General features: G+C 36.1%; 1 protein-coding gene across 5 annotated transcripts in view; it reads left to right on the top strand.

Annotated features, from left to right (window-relative positions):
• Nucleotides 1-22,207, top strand: part of Ano3 (anoctamin 3) — a 285,933-nt gene that overhangs the window by 158,539 nt on the left and 105,187 nt on the right. For all 5 annotated transcript variants that reach the window (XM_029536331.1, XM_029536329.1, XM_029536330.1 and 2 more), the window contains 5 exons: nucleotides 9,748-9,848; nucleotides 12,085-12,129; nucleotides 15,421-15,552; nucleotides 18,910-19,016; nucleotides 21,044-21,099. In XM_029536331.1, coding sequence (XP_029392191.1) covers nucleotides 9,748-9,848; nucleotides 12,085-12,129; nucleotides 15,421-15,552; nucleotides 18,910-19,016; nucleotides 21,044-21,099 — 441 coding nt within the window. The remainder of the gene's footprint in view (nucleotides 1-9,747; nucleotides 9,849-12,084; nucleotides 12,130-15,420; nucleotides 15,553-18,909; nucleotides 19,017-21,043; nucleotides 21,100-22,207) is intronic.

Here is a 22,207-nt window from a genome sequence, read left to right as displayed (position 1 = left end):
TAGAGATACTGGCCTTCACCAGCCTCGTTTTTGTGATTTTTATAGGGAGCCTTTTAAAGAACTATTTTTCCCTTTAGTTTTCTTTCTGGAAAAGAAAACATAGAAAATAAGAACATAATTTTCACAGTCCTGTGATGCTAAAATTGCCACTTTGCTGATTTTAGTTGAAAATTCTATGATTTAATTTGTTTTGTAAACAAATTAAACACCAATTTTTAATTATTAGTACATAGTGGCTGAGTATGTATATGTGAGCACAGGTGTTCTTGGAGAGCAGAGTAACACACATTAGGGAGTACTCAGTATGCCTATAAATAGCTAAACTTATTTGTACTCATTAAAATTCTTTTAATACATCAGAACAGTGGAAACACAAAGAGTTCACAATGAGTAAAAACATATTTGTGCTTTGCCAAATAACACAGAGCTGGAAAAATGAAACTCTGATTTCAATTTTTATCTTTTTTTTCCCCTTATTCTTCCAGAGACCGTTAACTCAGAATCTCTCTATCCCCTGCTACTAACCATACAGAAAGCATTAATTGGAAAAAGCATATCCTAGGAAGTTTTTATGATTCAATTTCCTTGTGATATCTACTCCACACAGGTTAGAATGAATACTTCCTAGCAGTTTATACACAGAATCTATTTAGTACTGGGGACAAATAGTAAGTCACCCTGCTCACATGCCATCACTGATTTATTCAATATCTAAATAATTGTACAAGCACCGAGCAAGGCAATCGAACCTGAGTTTTAAAGTAGACCTAACCACTATGTATGCTAAGCGTACAACCTCTACAGAGAGCAGGCATACACAGTGGGTACCATAACAGACATGACCACAGCTTCTTTCTACCTGACAGGGTTTCATGTGGGACTTCTTCCCTGTCCCTCCAAACTGCTATAAAGAAAAATGTTTCATACTATACCTCAAAGCAGTAATATTCCACTCCTAAGGGATGTCTCTTCATTTTTTGTGGTCTCTTCTTGTTTAGATTATTGGCACACAGGATGACAGAGCCCTCTGTTTTCTGTTGCTCCTGAAGAGGGGGTGTTCCATTCGAGATTTCCCTACTCACCTTCAATTTCTTAGGACTTAGTTCACACAGTAAAGAGCTAGGGAAGCTAGGTCAGTAGGTGAATTCAGGCTAACTACCCAGAGGACCTGACACCTCTGTACATTTATAGCTATTGTAACATTAGTCTTATTTCCTCTTCCCTCTCCAGTGTTCCCATGTTAAAACAAATGTCTTGTTGTTGATGATGATGGAAAAGATAAGGGGAGACACATTCTTCCAGATTTCATATTAAAATGTTAAACCTGAGATGGATGCTTTATATTTTTCTCTCTAAAAATCCTTCATTAATTTTTCATCTGGATATCACTGGTTTTACTTCAAAGAGAGGAGAGAATTGGTGAGTGGGAGAAGAAAGGGAGAAAGAAGAAAGTGAGGAGACTGAGTATATAGAGAGAACTTTTAAATTGTGTTAATCGGTATTAACAACAAATAATGAATTTCATTGTGATGTGTTCAAACCCACATAACAATTCAAACAAGGCAATGTCATATAAGGAATGCAACTAGCTACTCTGTACACAGTAAAGAAAATGACTTGGCTGGAAAGGAAACTTTCAGTCAGATTCCCTAGAAAAATACAGAGTTGGAATAAGTGCATATTACAAAATGTATTGGTTAGATTGGCTGAAACAGCAGCCAATCCAGGACACTTGCACACTGGGGAGGCTGCCCAGTCAAGGTTGCTAGCACCTCAGCTGCCAAAACCTGGCTGTTCTGGACTATAAGGTACATAGCTGGAGAGCTAGTGGTCCTCAGTCCATTTTGGAAAACATAAATGCTCTCCTATCATTAAATGACTACAGCAGCAACAATACAGAGTAAAGGGCTACAGCAGCTGGAGGCAGCACTAATTTTCCTTAGGCCTCTCCAAATCTGCACAGCCATCAGAAGGTGCTTCCCATGCTACAAGCTGGCCCCCTCAGCTATGTTTCCAGGATATACTCTCACAGACCCACTTAGAGGTGACTGTCTTAGATCATTCCAGATTAATGGTCTCAGAGTCCATCTGAGAGACAGAGGCAGAATTCTACCCACAGAAAGAAGCAAAAAAAGAAACCTGATTATTGTGTGGAAAATGACTAGCTTTTTGAAGGGAGTATAAAGGATGGAAAATTAGTAATTGCAATTCTGAAAAAACACAAATAGAGATGATTGAAAACTATGTAATAAATGAAGATTATGATTTGAAAATAAATGCTCTCCCTAGGATTTAATATGAAACATGTTTTAGATATTATCAAACATGTTTCGATGACAGAATAAAAATGTCCTGGAAAAAAAGACAGTATGGATAATGGGATTTTTTTTTTTTGTAAAGGAGATAATCCTACAAAATGGTAGGCGAGGAAAACAGACAGGTAAAATCATCATGAGTAAAGCCAGGGGTGTCAGGGAAGATCTGGTAACATACTGAAGGAATGCATACTGATAGGAAAACATACTGAAAGGAAGTCCAAGACCAGAAAGAGGCCTTCTCATTGGAGTATTTGGAGGCTTTTAGGGAAAGCAGTAAGAATGACTTTTTAAGACAGACACACACTCTGTCCTAGCATGGAGTAGATGATGACATAGATTAGCGAAAGCAGATTAAGGACAATGAGCACATATCATTCACCTCCTTGTCTGTGAGGTAGGAAAACTGGCAGAGAGGAAAACAGGCTTCAGTAGATTGTCTTTTATTTTATTAAGCTTTCATTTATTATTTTAGATAGGATGTTTGAATGCCTCAGAATAAGATTCAAGAGGGCAAGGAAGAGAATCACAGAGAAAGAAAACGCAAGGGTAGAAGTTGGAGAAAGGAGACAAGAAGAAAAAGAGGCACTGGGGGGAAAATGGTCAAAGGAGAGTAGAAATTATATAAAATGTATTTGGGTAATCCCATAGCAAATAGTCATCCCTGACAACATACATGCAAACACACGTGTCAGTAGCTATACACAGAGTTACCAGGTTATCATGAAGTGCCTTCTGAAAGACCCAACAAGCAGCTGAAGGAGTCAGATACAGATATTTGCACCTAACCAATGGGCAGAAGCTGCTGACCCCTGTGGTTGAATTAGGGGAAAGCTGGAAGAAGCTGAGGTGGAGGACAACCCAGTAGGAGGACCAGCAGTCTCAATTAACCTGTACCCTTGAGCTCTCTCAGACACTGGACCACCAACCAGGCAGCATACACCAGCTGATATGAGGCCCGCAACACATATACAACAGAGGACTGCCAGGTCTGGATTTAGTCAGAGAAGATGCACCTAACACTCAAGAGACAGGAGGCCCCAGGGAGTTTAGAGGGCTGCTGGGGTGAGGAGCATCAGGTGGGGACATACTTGTGGAGACAGGGGGCAGGGAGGAGGTATGGGATGTGGCACAGTGGGAGGGTGGACCAGGAGGGAAATAAAATCTGGAGTTTAAAATAAATAAATAAATAAATAAATAAATAAATAAATAAATAAATCATTTTAAAATAATATTCCATATATACATATATGCATCTAATAAAAATTAGTGAAAAAAAAGCAGCCACGGATTTGAAAGAGAGCAAAGAGGGAAGTATATGGGAGTGATTAGAAGGAGAAAGGAAAGGAGGAACTAATGTGATTATATTAAAATCTCAAAAGAAACAAAAAATGTCCTTAGGGAAGAGTAAAAGGGAAGACACAATATTCAGGAAACTCAAAATTCCTAAATTATAGATTTGCATTTATTTATTTATTTATTTATTTATTTATTTATTTATTTATGTGTGTTCAATTATGTCTGTGCGTGTGCACCACAAATGTGCCTCAGCACGTGGAGACTTCAAAGGAGACTTGCAGAAGTAGGTACTTAGATCACTTAGTAAGCTCAGTGGTCAAGCTCATTTCATCAGGCCTGGCTGCAAGCTTCTTTACCCACTGATCCATCTTCTCAGTCCCTTAACTAGCACTTTAAATTTAATTTTACAAAGATTTATTTTTCTTGCAATAAGTATTTTCAAATAAGACCGATGACCTTAATTTTTATAGGGATAAAAGTTTTTACACTTAGTTCACTAGGATTTGATTCATTATTTTTAGCTTTACGTATAAATGAACCTGTTATGACAAATGGATTATATATAAACAAAAATATTTTTCTAAAACAAGCATTCTAGCATTGTATCACAAACCACTACTATTTGAGGATAGTCAAGAGTTCTAAAAATTTCTTGTATTTGTTTTCTAATGCTGATTAAAAAATTATCACAAATTTGGCATTTCAAAATAAAACCCATCTGGTTCACTCAAAATTTTGTAGGTAAGAAATCTGGAGAGGTTGAGTGCTCAGTTTCTCTACAGAACACGAATCAGCATAAGCCAGGGTGTTTCCAGGATGTCTTTGTGCCTAGACCTTGGAACATTCTGATGCTTTCAAGATTGTGGCTCAATACCTAAGAACTGAGTGCCCATCACTTTCTTAAATCCCTGCCGGGGCATCCTCATTTTTTGCTCTATATCCTCTCTGCTTGCAAATAAACCAGTGAGGTGTTTTTCCTGCATCCTTATGCTATTTTTAATCTATCTTGCCAGCGAGGGACCAGTCCCTTTTATGAACTCATAACCCAAGGAGAATAATCTGTCATCTTATTTAAAGACATCAAATATGGCATGTACAATAATAATCTAATTGTGGAGTGCCTTATAGCATCTTCACATACCCAGGGATTATGATGGGGAAGTATAATGAAGAACAGAGATTCTGTGAGCCCTGCCCACAACACTACTATAAAAAGAACATCAGCACCCTTCATTCTTCATCTAAGCAAGAGTCTTACATGATAGATTATAACTTAAGAATATTTTGAAGTAAAATGCTATGCTAATTTAGGATGCATTACTATGCAAATATTCATAGCTTTCTGAAACATCAAATCCTCCAGTGTGTTAGGGTTAGTGAAACAGAACATTGGTGGAGCCCTCACATGCCCTCAGTGTTCAAGGATGTTAGTTCGCTGACCAGTTCTCACCTTTAAAAATGTCTAAAATAACAACAACAAAAATAATCTTTAATATTATGAAGATTTAGAACATTAATTAGTTTTTAAAGTTTTTGCTAATGAGTGCTATGAATTTTGTATACAATCTGCCTGGTAAATATTGAGTTAAAAATATTCAGGACTTGTTATTAGATGGTAAGAAAACCAGGTTTGTGAAAATATTACAAGATATGGATTCGTTAGTTGAAATATGAAAGTTAGGAAATCTAGCCATGCTTTGTTAATAAATATACAGCAGAGCTAAGCACTGAGTTTTGCAGATAGAAGATCTCTAATTACACGTTCATATGAGCATTTCTAGAGGAAAGTATCATCAAGATATAGTGCATACCTGAGGGCAGTCTTTCTGGAAAGGAAGGTGATTTGTCATCGGGAGATTTGTGTCTTGTAATCCAGTTAATAACAGCAGTTTACCTTGCACTAGAGATGGGAAATGCCTTGAGAGACCACATATTCTTTTCTGTGTTCTGTATCCAAATCTTGCAAAAGGACTTTGTGAAAACATAACTTCTAAGTTGCTTTTTCTCTTGGGAGTAAATGTTCTTCCTCTTGGGAATTTTGGGTGGAATAATGAAATAATAAGTGTGAAGGTTGCAAGTGATTTGTTCCTCTGCGAAGCCTGCTCTCAGCAGAGGTGAGCAGAATAGACCCAGATTGGCAGCTTGTGCTTCTAAAGCAGAAGCTCTTTCCCCCTGACAGCAACACCTTGTCATCAGTAGCATCACCTCGCCTGCTACCTGCAGAGGAGGAAGCCAGTTGTCTTTTGTGTTTTCAAATGGAGGTAAAACAAAAGAGGCATTAAGTTGGGAAGTTATTAAAAAACACCAGTTCATACTGATGAAAACAATCTCTCAATGTGTATGCATTTAAAACGAAGGCATGGAAATGAGACAGTTCTGGCTCTGTGCACTTAGCCTGACACTTTACCCAGTGATGATAATCACTGCAATGCAAAATCTCTGCTTCCAAAGCAGCCCCTTATTTTAGGTGATGAGATTATTTCACATGAAGATCTTGACAGCAATAAATTAAGAATACATAAGAGGCAAGCTGTTCACAGTGCTATTTTGAATCTTGACATAGTGCCCCACTACAGAATAGTCAGGCTTTCAGACTTCCTGATTATTTTATTTTATTTTATTTTATTTTATTTTATTTTTGCTTGTGGAGGGATTTTCCTCCAGCAACATGGCTACTCTGGCAAGGGTTCACATCCAAAGACTTAGGTCTGTGTGATCCTATTGGAATACAGACATGCCTTTAGCATACCCCCTTTAATCCCAAACGATGCTGTCTAACTGAAGGAAAGACAAAGTGACAAATCAGAGAAAGATTTGAAAGAATGAGTCTGAAATTGAATACGCCCTACTTTCACAAGTACAGACTGGAAAGAGAAGCTACTTAAGAGTAGTTCAGGGAGAGAGGTAGAGTTGAATTTATGCAGTTCCTTTCAGTTCATCTGTCACTGCAGTTCAGTTCATGGAGTTCAAAAGCAGTTTTTCTAAGTGACAAAAAGCTTGGGTACCGCTCTAATCTCATTCCTTCACCATAGAAGATAAAAGAAACATTTACGCTTGCTCCAGTATGTTAAGCAGAATCTACATTCAAAATAAGTTAACCACAAGAATGGAAGAACAACACATTTGTTAACGTCAGCTTTCAAGAAAGTTTAGCAGAAGAATCATGAGTTAAAGGAGAGTTGGGTCTATACAATTAGTTCTAAATAAGCCTAGGCTACATCGTAAGACCCTAACTGAAAAATAATCTAGCATAATTAATAATAATAATAATAATAATAATAATAATAAAACATAACAATAATAGTAGTAATACTAGTAGTAAATAAAATGAAAGTTAACTCATTCATTCATCTTTTCAGTACAATGGTTAGTGAATGTGACACAGAATTAGATACATGGCTATACATGTGCATATGTCTTTTCTTTTATCACATAATAGAAAGGAAAAACACCATAGAAAAGAGAGCAAATTGACCTGGGAAGACGTAAAGGCAGGAAGTAGGAGTGCATGCAATGGAAGTTGTGTGAATGAGGCTCTGAAGCAGTGTGTTCATACATGAGATCACCTTTAAGTGGTAGCTGGGAACAAAAGTAGATCTTTCCTACAAACTAACATTAATGTTCAATTTATATTATTAGAGAAAATATTTAGCTGTTTCATTTATATCTTGATTCAAGACACTGTACATCAGAGGCTTCCGGTGGTTTGGTTTGGTTTTGCTTTGCATTTTGCCTTTGTTTATTTGTATACAAATTGTAAACTATTGATGGGTTTATGCTTGTATTACCACAAATCCTAGGATCGAAAGTGTTCAAAACCAAGGCAGAAGCTCCATCACAGAGGAGCTAGCTACTGAACGGGGAGCAAAAGGAGAAGCAGCAGGTCCTAGCGGTGCTTTGTGATATGCCTTTGTTTTAAACACTGATTTGAGATGCATCCTGTCACCTGACCATCAGACCCAGTCAGGAGCAGGCACTTCACACAGCCAGTCTATAACTTCCTTCCTTCAACTTAAACACAAAGAACCTTCATTTCTCAGAAGAAAAACTACTGCAAATCAGGGGCCACATTATTTTCCAAGCATTATAGAGGTAGCAAATGGTAGATGGAATTGGTTCTTAAGCATCTAGGATCTAAATAGCATGCTTTTGCTACATAGCCATGTAATTCTAAATGGGTAGCCAGGAATAAAGGAAGGCAAGCTGTGGTCTGTAAGCAAAAGACTGTCTAATATAATTACCACAGCAAGCATCTAAATTTTAAAAATAGAGTTTTATTAACATTTGAAAATAATTTTTAGACAGATAAGGCCAAAAAAGTATAATAGAACAAAAATGTGTCTTTTGCTTCGTTCTGGCTAGAAGAATCATTTCAGTAGAGGGCTTAAGTTTGCTATTTTAAAATTTTATTTATTTATTTATTTTGCATGGTGCTGAGGTTCAAATGTAGACCTGTAACATGCTAAGCTGCTCTCACATTACCCTATGGAAAGTCTGGTTGCAAATGTTTTTATTATTTCTGTCATACCTAAATAGAAACCTTTCCATTAATTCTGGACAGTGATTACAAAGAACCTGGAAATATCAACATCATAGACTCCTCTTTTACCTTGATAAATGACAGAATCTAAAGGGATTATACGTATATTTAAGTTGTTGTTTGAATAAGGGGTGCTTGGGAAAACTTGTATGTCTTTTGCAACACTAATAGATTCACCAATTTTTTTCTGTATAATGACAATAATTATAGAAGAAATAAGGTATGAATTTGAGAGGGAGGGGCAACCGAGGAGTTGGATGGGGAGAGGAGAGATAGAAATGTTATAAATGCATAAAATTATCAAAAATAACAAAAATATAGTCATTTTTCCAATCATAGGTAATACGTTTAATGCTGAAATATATGTGAAGATCTATAGAAACTTAATATTCTATGTCTACCTCTGGCATGATTAGTTACAATTCTCACACATTTACCTTTAAACAGAAACAAACACATTTTAAGCAGAAAGGGTGCTTCAGAAATTATGCTGGCACGAGGGTGTGTTTTATTGTTTTTCCTGTGATTTACACAGTGTTAGCCCTAAACTTACAAAGTGACAGTACCATCGGGCTGAGGGTATCTTATCATTTAAAAAGCCCATTTTCCTCAAAGTATAGTCACTGGACCCAGCAAACAGTGGAGGATTTGACAGTTACTTCAAAAATGTGGCAGAAGAATATATGAATTAATTAAATATTTTTTGATGATTTTTAATGGTTTAGGCGCTAAGTGAAATGGGGGGTCTTAATCACCTATCTATGAAGGATAATGCGAAACATTTAGTTTTCATGTTATTACTTTTTTGAATTGTAAATCAATATAAGAAGGATCAATATAAGAAAGTTAACTAATAGATAATGATGTCTTTTCCTTATTCAGTGAGCAAGGACTCATTAGCCCTTGCACTTGGTAAGGAACTATGGCATCACATTTTTACAAGAGGAAAGATGTTTATTGAAAACCTAGCATTAAGAAGACATCAAATGTGTCCTTTGCATTGGCCGGGACTTGGGAATCCATAGAGGGAAGGGAAGAGAGAAGCTTATAGTTGATTTGACCACAAGAAGGAAAAGCATTCATGGTATTGTATTCATGCAGACATAAGCACCATGTCTACTCATGGGTCAAGTGTTTCTTTCTAAGGGAGTTTTGTTTTGTGTGGGAATTTTGAGTTTGTTTAATCAAGGAGCCACATTTGGGATGAGTAGGCTTCTTTGTGTGAATGTCTCTCAGGCTGCAACTCAAATTTCAATGGACTCTGATGAGGTGTTTCTCTGAAACACCTTAAGGAAACCTTCCAATATGAAAGTTTGTGTGTGTGTGTGTGTGTGTGTGTGTGTTATGTGTGTTATGTGTGTGTGTGTGTGTACGTGTGCATACACACATGTGTGCACACACACACACACAGAATTCTTGGTGGCATTATTTGAAATACATTCTATAAAGAATTTTCAACAACATAATTTCCCTTTGTATAAACGAGAGTGGTTCATGCACAGTCAGAGAGGTAATCTTTCATCCTCAGAAATAAAACAATGACAGAATGACGACAGTTCCAAGTCTAACGGTGCCTCTCCCATACTTTTACAGCCAGCAATTGCCAACCCCGATATCATGTTTATTAAAATTCACATTCCATGGGACACACTGTGCAAGTACGCAGAGAGACTGAATATCAGGGTGCCCTTCAGGTACTTTTATATATTATTTCATTTTCTCTCAATATTGTTGGGATGAGTCTGTCTTTTGTAACACCTAACAACCATAAATGTGGTCCTTTATTCAGAGAAAATTATTTCTCTTTTAAATTTTAGGCTTTATTAGACAGTTTTTTTCCCCCAGATTGTTTGAATAATGTGGTAAGCTTTCTGATTCCCTGGACATGCAATATCATTTCAAGGCAAATTTGCCTGGAGAGGAGGTAAAATAGTTATTTTCAGATTTTAACTTTAAGCACCTCCCAATATCAATCCCAGTTCTCATCTCATGGGAATGCACTAAAACTCTGATCATGGTTAGCAAGAACTGTTTTCCAGGCCATCTCACCCAGGACAGTTTCTGAGCTCTGTCCTCAATGTCAATCAGTAAGGATAAAAATAGATCACCTTCTTTCAAGGGTTTTCAGTCTTTGGAGGCAAAGAAAAGTGGTAGCCTAGATGGGGTATCTAGGATTCAATGTAGAATTACCAGTCCCTCCACTGTGCCCCAGTGTAGCATTCATGGTATATACACGCTATGCAGACTGTTCACTCATACTGAAAGTGGGAGTGTTTCCTTGAATGTAGAGTTCCACAGATCCCATCAGATGCTAAGAAGGAATAAAATGTTCAGAGAAAATGAGACTGCAAGTGAAGGTACCTTGATACGTTAGTGTGAACACTGAGCTGATTTGCCTCCTAGTTCCCACATGGTGGAAGAAAAGAACTTCCCTTTAACCTCCGCATAGGTGCTTAGCACCTACATGCTTACACACACACAACAAATAAGTTAAGCAAATAAATAGACAGAGAGATAATAAATAAATAAATAAATAAATAAATGTAAATCAGTAATGTTCTATTTAAAAGATAAAAATAGAAAAAACTGCAAATTTCAAATCAGTACTAATATGTACATGACAGCATTTGTCTATGTTTGAAAAAAAATGAAGGAAGATATTTAAAATTCAAATTTAGTGTACGCATGGCAAGTCTTGAAATTTTATATCTGACTTTAGTATTGGAATATGACAAGGATATTTTAAATCTTTCCAAAGATTATAGCTTGTGCTTTACTCTAGAAAACAAAACAAACCCCACAGTTCTTGAGTATATATATATATATATATATATATATATATATATATATATATATATATATAGTGTTTAGTATAGACAGTCAACCAATGACTCTCATACTGAGGCTGAGAACCTGGTAGATGATCAATCCACAAAACAAGGAAACTGTCTAAGTCTGATGCTTAAGGCTTGGAAGATACCTGGAGAGCTACTAGTCTTCATCCGTATTGCCAGTCTGAAGAAGCTAGATTCTAATGTCTATGGAGGATAACAACAGCAGCATTAACAGTCCAGAAGATAGTGCTTCAGAGCTTTTGCCCCTGTCCTCTGATTGTTAACCTTCTTCATGCCTCCTATTCCATGATGCATCCTAAGCCCTAAAGCGGGTGTTGTAAATGTTCTTTTCAGGTGTGAACGTTTCTCACCACAATGTGCTGCCCTGAGCTAGGTATTCATAGTTATTCATTGCGAATCTACCTGATCAGCCCAGAAACATGTCTGTGGATCATTTTCTTGATTGATGGCTAATGTGGGAGTGCTGAGCCCAATGTAGGCAGTGTCATCTCTGGGCAGGTGGTTCAGGTTTGCATAAGAAAACAAAAGGAACAAGCCATATGAAGCAAGCCAGTAAGCAGTGGTCCTCTTCGGCCCATGCTTCAGTTCCTGTCTTCGGGTTCTGACTTGAGTTCCTGCCCCAATTCCCTATAGAGAGGAAATGTTTCTTCTCAAGTTGCTATTTGCTCAGTGTTTTGTCATGGCAACAGATAAACGACCTAGGGCAACTCTATATACATTTAGAAAGATTTATGGATACATTGGATTGTTGACTTTATACAACACATAAGTAAATGATACAGTTAGCATCGACTGAGTTACAGAAGACAGACTTTCACATAATTAAAAATAATTTATTCAATAGTAATTTGTGCATTTTAAAATGTTTTGTTAAATTGTCATTATACTTCTGAAATTAAAGCCGCATCAATTTGTTGGCTTTCATGTTATAATATAATGGCTTAATTTCAAATATCTTTATTTATTAAGTATATGAATGTAAAGTGTCTGTACTTAACATTGTTGAATACTCTCACTTTCTGGGCTAACTGTATTTTACTCAGATCATTTCTTTTTTTTTTTTTTTCCTTTTCAGGAAGAAATGTTACTATACTGACCAGAAGAACAAATCAAAGAGCAGGTTGGTAAAATATGCATATTTTACTACCAATTTGTAATTTACAAAAATATAAAGAAGAACACCTTTGATTTTTCATTATCATCACTTATAAATTTTAGGAAGTTTTCTCCCTTTGTGATTTCTTTATTGTTTCTACTTCCGTTTTTAGATCCTGGATCATTTTGTTCAATTCTTTCATCTGTTTAAATGTGTTATCCTGTATTTCTTTAATGGAGTTATTTATGTTCTTCTTATAGTCCTCCATCGTTATCATAAGAAGTGATTTTAGATCCATATCTTGCTTTTCGGGTGTGATGGTGTATACAGGACTTGCTATGGTGGGAGAGTTGGGCTCTGATGATGCCAAGTAACCTTGTTTTCTGTTGCTTCTGTTCTTATGCTTGCCTCCCACCATTTGATTATCTCAAGTGTTCCCTATCCTTGATATATCTGATTGGAGTCTGTCCTTCCTGTAATCCCAGTTGAGTCAGAACTTCTCAGAGTCCAGCTTTCTTTGTGATCCTGCGATTATGGGATCCTGTGATGCTAAGATCCTGGGTGTGTCAGAGTTCTTGGCAGTTAAGCATCTTCTGAGACCCTGAGATCCTGGTGTGACCCATCTCCTGGGATTCTGGGATCCTGGGATCCTAAGATCCTGGACATGTTAGAGCACCTGGAAGTGGTACCTCCTCTGGGGACTATTGGGCTGTCCACTGAGTTCGAAACCAAGGTAGACCAGTGCAGACCAGAAGAAACCCGAGCCACTGGTCGGGTGGGGTTCCTGTATTTGTGCTCCAACTGGCCCCAGGCAGCCCCGGTTCTGTTGGAACAGATGTTGTGTTCCACGTGCCCGTGATCCTAAGATCCTGGGTGTGCTAGGACGCCTGTGGGGTGGAGAGTCCTCTGGAGACCGTGGGACTGTCCGCCAAGTTTGGGCTCAAGGTGACCTGGGCCAGAAAGTGGGAGTGGGTGGGTTGGGGAGCAGAGGGAGTGAGGAGAGGATAGGGGATTTTCAGAGGAGAAACTAGGAAAGAGGATAACATTTGAAATGTAAATAAAGAAAATATCTAATAAAATTTTAGGAAGAAAATTATGTTGATTTCCTGAGACAATTTTTAATATGACTTGTCACACACACACACACACAAATAATTTCTATATTATTATTTTTCAATCTAGAGTGTCTCCAAGATATAATTCATTTAATAATGGAAACACTAAACAAGGAACAATGAAATAAATTAATCAGGCTCTGGAATCTGGTTCCGAATTTACCATATGAGACTATTTTTCCTTCTTAGAAAATGTTTGTGAAAGTTTAAGTGTAATAGTGATTTTTTTCCTGTTAACTACAGAAGGTGACGATCTTAAGGTCCATCTGTAAATCTTATACATTCACTTATTTCTAGATTGTTTTAGTTCAGCCAGAGATCCTGAGCCATTAGGTACTGTAGTTCATCTACGTTATCCATGTGTCCTTGGAGTTGCTCTTTGGTTTGTTGACCCCTTGCTGCTGTGGATGAAGGAGATCCCTTCCTGTCCTTAGAGTGGCAAACATGAGCTCAAGCATTGAACTGTTTTGTCTAACTTCAGAAACTGGCAGATCTAGCTCTCATTGTTCGTCTAATATGCATGTTCCACTGACTTTTAAAAGTAAGGTTGAATTTTAAATGGCTAGAGAATTCGATCTCTATTACTGTTTTCTCCATGTCTTTGCATTGACCTTAGGATACAATTATATTTTATTAACTCAACAGCTTTTTTTTTTTTTTATAATGAGAATCAGCAAACCGAATACATCAGAAACTGCTTGTTTAGTTAAGTTTTAAATTAATGTTGTAGTCCATACAAAACTGAACATAATTGTCATCACAGTGATGGTTTGGACTTGGTAAAAAAAATCACTAAGATTTTTACATTCTAAGTTTTTCATCAGGATTTAACTCTTCCTTAAAATTCCTGATGGTAATTTACCATCACAAGCTTGTTTGAGCTAATTCTTAAAATATAGTATTTGTTGTTTGCCCTTTGCTCTCTTAATGTTTTTCTAAAGTTCAAAATCTGACCAAGCTCATATCAATAGATTATATTTGTGTCTAGAAACATTCTTCCTGCTTCTTTGATTTCTCTATTGCAGAAGACACCAATCCCCAGCAGCACACCATGATCACTGTGGTAACACTTCACGGTGTTTTTAAATAAAAACAGCTGTTGTTATAGTAACAGAGTTTAGATTTTCAGATCCAATAGAGGTCATCTCTCTGTTTTAATTTATATTTTACTCTGTAAAAGAAAAATGATGAAAAAATATTCAATTCTCATACATATATAATATTCATTTACTTGCAATTTCACACTTTTAAAAAGAGTCAGGGAGTAATTTATGTTTACAAGTGCACCATATATACAACTTTAAGAAATATAACATGCTGCCTTTAAAAATGCTTGTTCCTATAGCCACTTTTATATAAGGTAATTTAAAATATACAGAAATATTATTAAAAGAGTTTAAACCTATGCAGGATTTATGTCATTATTCATTTCTTATGTGTGAAAGCAGAAGTGTGTGTATGCGTCTCTGTCAGTGTGTGTATGAGTGTGTACAATTATGCATAATGTATTGTACATGTGGGGTATGTGTAAGTATGTGTTTAATACAGGTGTATGTCTATGTGTTTACATGTCTACATGTGTGTAGATTTGTGTGCACTTGTATATATAAGTTCTATGTTAACATATGTATGTGTATATACATGTGTATATGTGTGTAAATATGTGTATGTGTGTAGATATGTGCATTCCTGTTTGTACATGTTTAGGAACATGTGTGTACAGGTGAGTATACATGAGTATGAGTACATGTGTGTATGGGTATACACATCTGTGTATGATTGTGCATGCATGTGTCTACATGTGTATGTACATGTATATGTGTGTACATGTGTATATATACATCAGTGTGTACATGTGTATATATGTATGTGTGCACATGCATATTGTGTAAAAATTATATGTGTACATGTGTATATGTGTACACATGTGTATATGTGTGCAAATATGTGTGCATGAGTGTGTATGCGTATATGATATATGTAGGTGGTATGTGTATGTGTCTTTGTGTTTGTGTGTGTGTGTGTGTATGTGTGTGTGTGTGTGTGTGTGTGTGTGTGTGTGTGTGTGTGTGTGTGTATACATGATAGGTATCTATCACCTGGAATCTTTTTTTTCTAATACTTAAGAAAACTGTAACAGAAAATTAACATAGCTTTGGAATACAACCTTATTTAGTTCTGAAATTTGATTTTGTTCCAGGGTACAAAACTATTTCAAAAGAATCAAAAAATGGATGTCCCAAAACCCAATGGTCCTTGACAAGTCAGCGTTTCCAGAGCTGGAGGAGTCGGACTGCTACACTGGACCTTTCAGCAGAGCCAGGATTCACCAGTGAGTGTTCATCGCTTTTCTATGTCCTGATTTTATAGTTTTTATTTCCCGAGCTTATTTATAAAAGACAAATAACTGGGAATATTCCCACTGGCCAAGAAATTGGTCATAGAAGGCATCATTGTATTAGAGTTTATGTTCAACATAGAAACAGCATTAACTGATTCTATATAAATTTCATAATTTGGATGTTGCCAAGTTAAATATTAATCTATAGACTGGTAATATAAATATTCATTAGAAGTAATAACTGTGGAATGCTGCGATGACTCAACAATTGAAAGTACCTGATACTTTCAGCAGAGAAGTATCTGGCAGACACATGGAGGCTCACAACTGCCTGTGACTCCAGTTACAGGGAACCCAGTGCTCACGCTTGCAGACACAGCTGTCTGAATCCAGTTACAGAGGATCCACAGCACACACTTGGAGGCTCATGACTACCTGAGACTCCAGTTACAAGAGATTCAACAACATCTCTGGTTTCTGCAAGCACCAGTCCTATATGTCTTATACATACATATATGTAAGCAAATACTCACACATAAAATAAATCTTTTAAAAATAATTATGGTAGAACGTAATGCATTTAAAAATAATAATGGCAATAATAATAGGACTGCTCTTAACAATAACACTGATTAATTTAACAATTAAACAATCTGGTTTAATCTTATTAAACTAGAAAAACAGATTTTTTTTTAAGGGGAGGCTAAGTGTCTCTACTTTTCTTGTCTCTCTCTTTCCATCTCTGTCTCTGCCAAACCTTTTTCTTTCTCCTTGCCTTCTTTCATACCCATTTATTTGTCCATGCTTTCATTCTACTAGTTTTAGTTTTAGTTTTAGTTTTAGTTTTAGTTTTAGTTTTAGTTTTAGTTTTAGTTTTAGTTTTAGTTTTAGTTTTAGTTTTATAGTTTTAGTAAGCTCATTAGTGGAATTACAAAGTTTGTTATGATATATGTCCTGCCTTCTGTGTTCATAGTCCCCTTGGACAAATGGAACCGAAAAGAAAGTAATTGTAAATCTAAATAAAATGAAGTGAACCCAGAGATAGAGAAATATATGATGTAGGTATAAGACGAAGACTGGAGATGAACATAAAATTACCCTTTCCAAATCCAGCTCTGGAGAGGTGAAGGTAAGATAGAACATGGACTCCCATGTATAGAGAGCTCACCCAGCCTTCATCAGCTTTCTGTTGAACCTTCACAGAATTTTAAAGATCTGTGCTTGTACCAAATAAGGTGAAACAAAATGTTCTCCTCATTCTTTGAAAGCTAAAGGAACTATCTCAGTCTTTGAAAAACACTGATTGGATTATGAAGACATCTGGCTTGTGCCTTCCCAATACAGTCCCACTGATATTTATCATAAAATTCAGTTTTTGATCTCTTTCTGTGTAGGCCCCCATGATGCCATCATTGTGCACCTCTTTCTCTCCCTCTTCTGCAGGCATCACATAATGCAGTTACACAAGCCTTGGGTCGATGGTCCAGCTGCTCTGGTGGAGCTCCAGCAGAATCATTAATAACTTTTCTCTTCTCCTGACCTATTCTGCCCCTGAGTTTTGCAGAGTGTTTTATTCCTACTAGTCGGCCTCTATTAAAAACCTTTTTTTTTTTCCTGAGACAGGGTTTCTCTGTATAGCCCTGGCTGTCCTGGAACTCACTCTGTAGGCCAGGCTGGCCTCGAACTCAGAAATCCACCTGCCTCTGCCTCCCGAGCGCTGGGATTAAAGGCATGTGCCACCATGCCCGGCTAAATGACATCATTAAGAAAAATAATATAAGAAAATTCTTGCCATTGCCTCTTGCCCCAATCACTTACTACATTGTTATATTATTACATTTTATTTACAGAAACCAGTTGGATTTATTTATTTACTTGTTTGCTTATACTACCTGCTTACTTCCTCCATAACACAACTTGAACATAGCATAAACTGAACTTGTCTGCCTAAGAACTGGTAGGCTTAAATCTATTGCCAATAGTAACTAAGACTCTGAATTTAGTATATCTGAATACAGAGAAGGTACACAATATTAAACACTGAGGAACTCAATGTGTAATAATAGGAGCAGTTGTACAGATGGAGATAAACAAGACTTGGTAAAACCGGAAACACTGAGAAAGACATGGATAAGATGTTACAGAGAAGAGTGAGCCATATTCGATGTAAATGATCTGGGAAACCTTTTTAAAAGAGGAAAGCCTCTTTACGAATGTGAAGACTTTGTTGATAATGAGAAAGAGGAGCAATTGTTACAGCAGAAGCAAAAAATCCAAAGAAATGGAAGCCAGGAAAGCAGGAGATTTTTAAGGTGATAGTAATTATACAATTCATTAAGCAGTCAGACATAAGAACCAGAGCTACAGAAATAAGACTGGGGGTGGGAGGAAGGTAGGTTGAAGCACAAGTATAGACAGACATTATAGGGAAGAAGGGTAATCGTGTCCTTTAAAAGATGCTGCTGCCATGCTACAAGTAGGAGGACATGCTCACTTTACAGCTAGCTGTAAAATCAGGTAGATATTTAAGTTAGGAAGATGGCCATCTCACAATCCAGACCAGGAACCCTGACACTCAGGAAAATGGATATTGTACTGTGGAGATAGGTGATTTTTCAGCTTAGTAGCTCTTTGAATATGTGGGATTACAAGGAAGAGATGAATAGAATAATTAATATTCTCAGAAGAAATTCCTGACAAAAAGATGGCTAATCACACACAGAGCTCAATTGTCCAAAATCAGAGTGACACAATCCAGTGAGATCCAATCCATTCAACTTCTTGGAGACTCCCAGTACACAATAAACTTCTAAACAGATCCATTCTCTCATTGTGAAATCCCCCTTTGCTTTTTGTATCATCCACACTCTCAGGGATTCTTGCTGTTCTTCCACACAGACACATTTTAGGGTATCAGGGAGAAAGGAGTGCTATAAGACATCACTACACTCTGAAGACTAGATAAGCTAGAATGGAAAGTTCCCACAGGGACGATAACATCAATTTTTAATGTGCTCTACTTGGGGTTACGTTGCTTGAAGTGGCACAAATCCCAATGAGTAAATGATAAACTTAGTTTTATTCTATGACAAACAGGACATTTAAGAGTACCAAAACCTCTTTACAAACTAAAAGAGAATGCTAAGACAAATATTTGATCACTCTCTGTATTTTTTATTATCTGTCAGTCAATTTTGTTAAAGAAGACAACTTCTCTCTCATCCTAGCATAATTTACTTGTATTACCTTTAATTATACAGACAGATGGCAGAAACCCAAGAATTCATAATAGCGAATACATTCTGTGTTCTGCTCTGAATATTAAAACCAATCATTTTGTCTTAACAGCTTTATAATAAACAATAAGGACACCTTCTTCAGCAATGCTACTCGAAGCAGGATAGTTTATCACATGCTGGAACGCACCAAATATGAAAATGGAATATCAAAAGTGGGTAAGAACATTATTTTACAGACATAGTTTAAAATAGAAAAAAATTACATACATGATAACTGAAGTTTTTACCTTTCTCATTCAGTCTGAAACGTTTAACACATTAGAAACAAATTCTATAAATATTTTGTGTTGATAATTTTTATTAAAAATATATTTTGAGGGCATTTGCTCAATGTATCAAAATATAAATACATAATAACAAAATTTATCCTAAACTAATAGCTGCTTTAAGTGAAAATAGGGTTAGAAAGGGTTCCGTATAGCTTTGTAATATTAAATTAGAATATCAAGTATGCTACATTCATACTTTTAGATACTAATAACCATTAAAAATTATGTATTTTTGCATTATCAACAGTTTTTAAATAATCTGTAAATATATATTTATATAATTTATTTCTCATTTGTTCTATGTTAAACAGTTCATGATGCTGATTTTCAACTCAGAGGTCAAAATTAGTTTCTAGCTCATTATTTAATTTGAAAGATCTTTACAATTCATTAATTAAAGAGCAAATTACAAAACTATTAGTTGAATGTAATTCCATTATCTTAATACATAGGAATAAAAGATAAATGAAAATCTACAAAAGTGAGTAAGAAATCTACAGAGATTATTTCTGGAATATGAAATTGCCACTTATTTTAGCTTATGAAATTTGCCGTGGTTAGAAGTTTATAATGCAAAAGAAAATGGGAGATTTGAAGCTAGAACAAACCTGAAGAGCTTACACAGACTTGTAAACAAAACAAAGCCAATATATAAGTTGACCTTTTAATTGTGAGGTTGATTTGTAATATCAAGGAGAACAATGTTATCCAACTGATCTAATGGCTTTTAAATTAAATGTTGGCAAACCTTGGAAGCTATCACATTGCTTCCCTGGTTGTGTGAGGATGGAGAACAGTACAGATGTAAAGAAGTTCATTCCATGGTTACTTGATGAAGTAGAACCTTCAGGACCTGGTGGTTTGGTCACTGGGCAATCAAAACAGTTACTTTGGACACTTAAACTTTATTTAAAAAAATGGAAAATTTCCCAATAGCCAAAAATTAAAGTACCCAGAGTATAAGCTAAAATTTTTCCTACCTAGTGGAAACTTATGATTATAGGCTTATATGACATTTTAAAATAATTATTAAAGGTAAATCGTTTGTAGAAAATATGCTAAACACAGAAAAACTAAAATAAAATAAAAATTATTCCTAAGCACAGTTATCAGTGGCAAATTTATAGGAAAAAAGTTAAAATACATTGTTTCAAAATATAAGTGTATATTTTATATGTACTTTTTGCTTTAAAAAAAAACCTACAGAGTATTTTCTCAAGTCCTTATTATCACATGAAAATACTTTTCCAAACACCTGTACAGCAGTCTCTGATAAGATCTCATTAAATTATAATTATTTACTGAGCACCTACTGCAATTGTGTTTTCACTATGATAAACAATTCCATATTTCAGGTATACATATACTTATTTCATATATATTAATAAATAATATCATAGCAAAAATTCCTCTTCAGAACGTTTTCTCAGTACTCGTTCTCCAAAGAAAACTTCACATATAAATACCTTCAATGACATGACAAGTCTGACGGTGACATTTTATGACCTTGCAACTCAGCATAGGCAAATGGTTTTTGCTGAGTCTTTCCTGTCAAATCATGGGAGTAGAAAATTCTTCTATGACTAAATTTTGCTGTAGTCAAAAGCTGGTGAAAAGGGTTTTCTTGGTTCATAATGTCCCAAGAAGTGGGAATTAGCAATTCACCACACATCACATTGACATATGGCAGAATGAAATCTTGTGCTGATAATGCTTGCAAATACCACTAAAAGAACACATATAGGCTGAGTACCAGTCTCTTTCTCAGAATTACTGTCCTCGTGGTTGACATGGCGACAGGTGTAATTTGGATTACTTTGAGTTTTAAAATAATGTTGTTTCCTATGTGAGTTTATATATGCTTTAAAGAAAAACCTTTATTGAAATTGACTCTGATTTTTCATCTCTCTTTAGGTATCCGTAAGCTTATCACTAATGGTTCATACATAGCAGCATTTCCCCCACATGAGGTAATTTTGAAAAAATATTTTCCATTTAGTAAAATAAAAGAATTTCATTCTCTGGGACTGTGTTGGTTACTTTCCATTGCTGGGATCAAACACCATGACAGGAAATGAATGGAGGAACGGGTTTATTTGGGCTTCAGTTTCTACAGGACTAGAGTCCATGAGAGGGCAGCATAGCAGCAAGCAGGAGGGATGGTGACTGAAGTAGCAACAAGAGAGCTCACATCTTGAACAACAAAAATTAAGCAAAGGAAGGAACTAGGATGACTGACACTGTAAGCTCTCCAGTCTCACACACAATGACATACTTCCTCCTTCTGACACATCTCTTCAACCTCCCCATACATCTCCACCCACTGAGGACCAAGTTTTCAAATGCCTGAGACCATTAGAGACTTTTCTCATTTTAACCATCACAGTGCCTGTACCATTTCATTCATTTAGATCTGGATACTCCCACCTAGAACAGTCCACTGAGACCCTATTACTATCTCTTTTCTGCACAGTGATCCCTTGGCTCCAAAACATGTCTATAGTTTGCCCCATGGAAGGAATCTCAGACTCCATGTGAGCAGATTAACATTTTAGTTACCCTCTGCTCCAACACACCATGCTTTATACAGCTTGAAATACATAAGCATTCCTAATAAGGCATGTTCCTGCCTTGTGTTTGTTATTTTATAATGCCTGAAAGTCAAAAAACAAGGCTATAATCAAAGCATTAGTGTATTATCTACCTTACTTCCGGTCAGATTACTTACTGTCTTACTACAAATTTTAAGAAGCAAGCTGAGGTGGTCCTGAATAACTACAGTAGCATCTATACAACTCTCCCAGCCCTCTACTATGCTTACTCTTGATTTATTTTTCTTAAACTTGATTCAGATCTTAAAATAAATTATACATTTCCCATCTTTACTTTCTTTTTTTCCATTTTTTAAATTTATTTATTATTATTTTCTTTATTTACATTTCAAATGCTATGCCAAAAATTTCCCTATACCCCACCCCTGCCCCTGTTCCCCTACCCACCCACTCCCACTACTTGGCCCTGGCCTTCCCCTGTGCTGGGTCATATAAAGTTTACAAGACCAAGGGGCCTCTCTTCCCA

Source organism: Mus pahari, chromosome 3 (assembly GCF_900095145.1).
Source record: "Mus pahari chromosome 3, PAHARI_EIJ_v1.1, whole genome shotgun sequence".
Taxonomy (NCBI): domain Eukaryota; kingdom Metazoa; phylum Chordata; class Mammalia; order Rodentia; family Muridae; genus Mus; species Mus pahari.
This window is presented reverse-complemented; position numbering and strand designations above follow the sequence as displayed.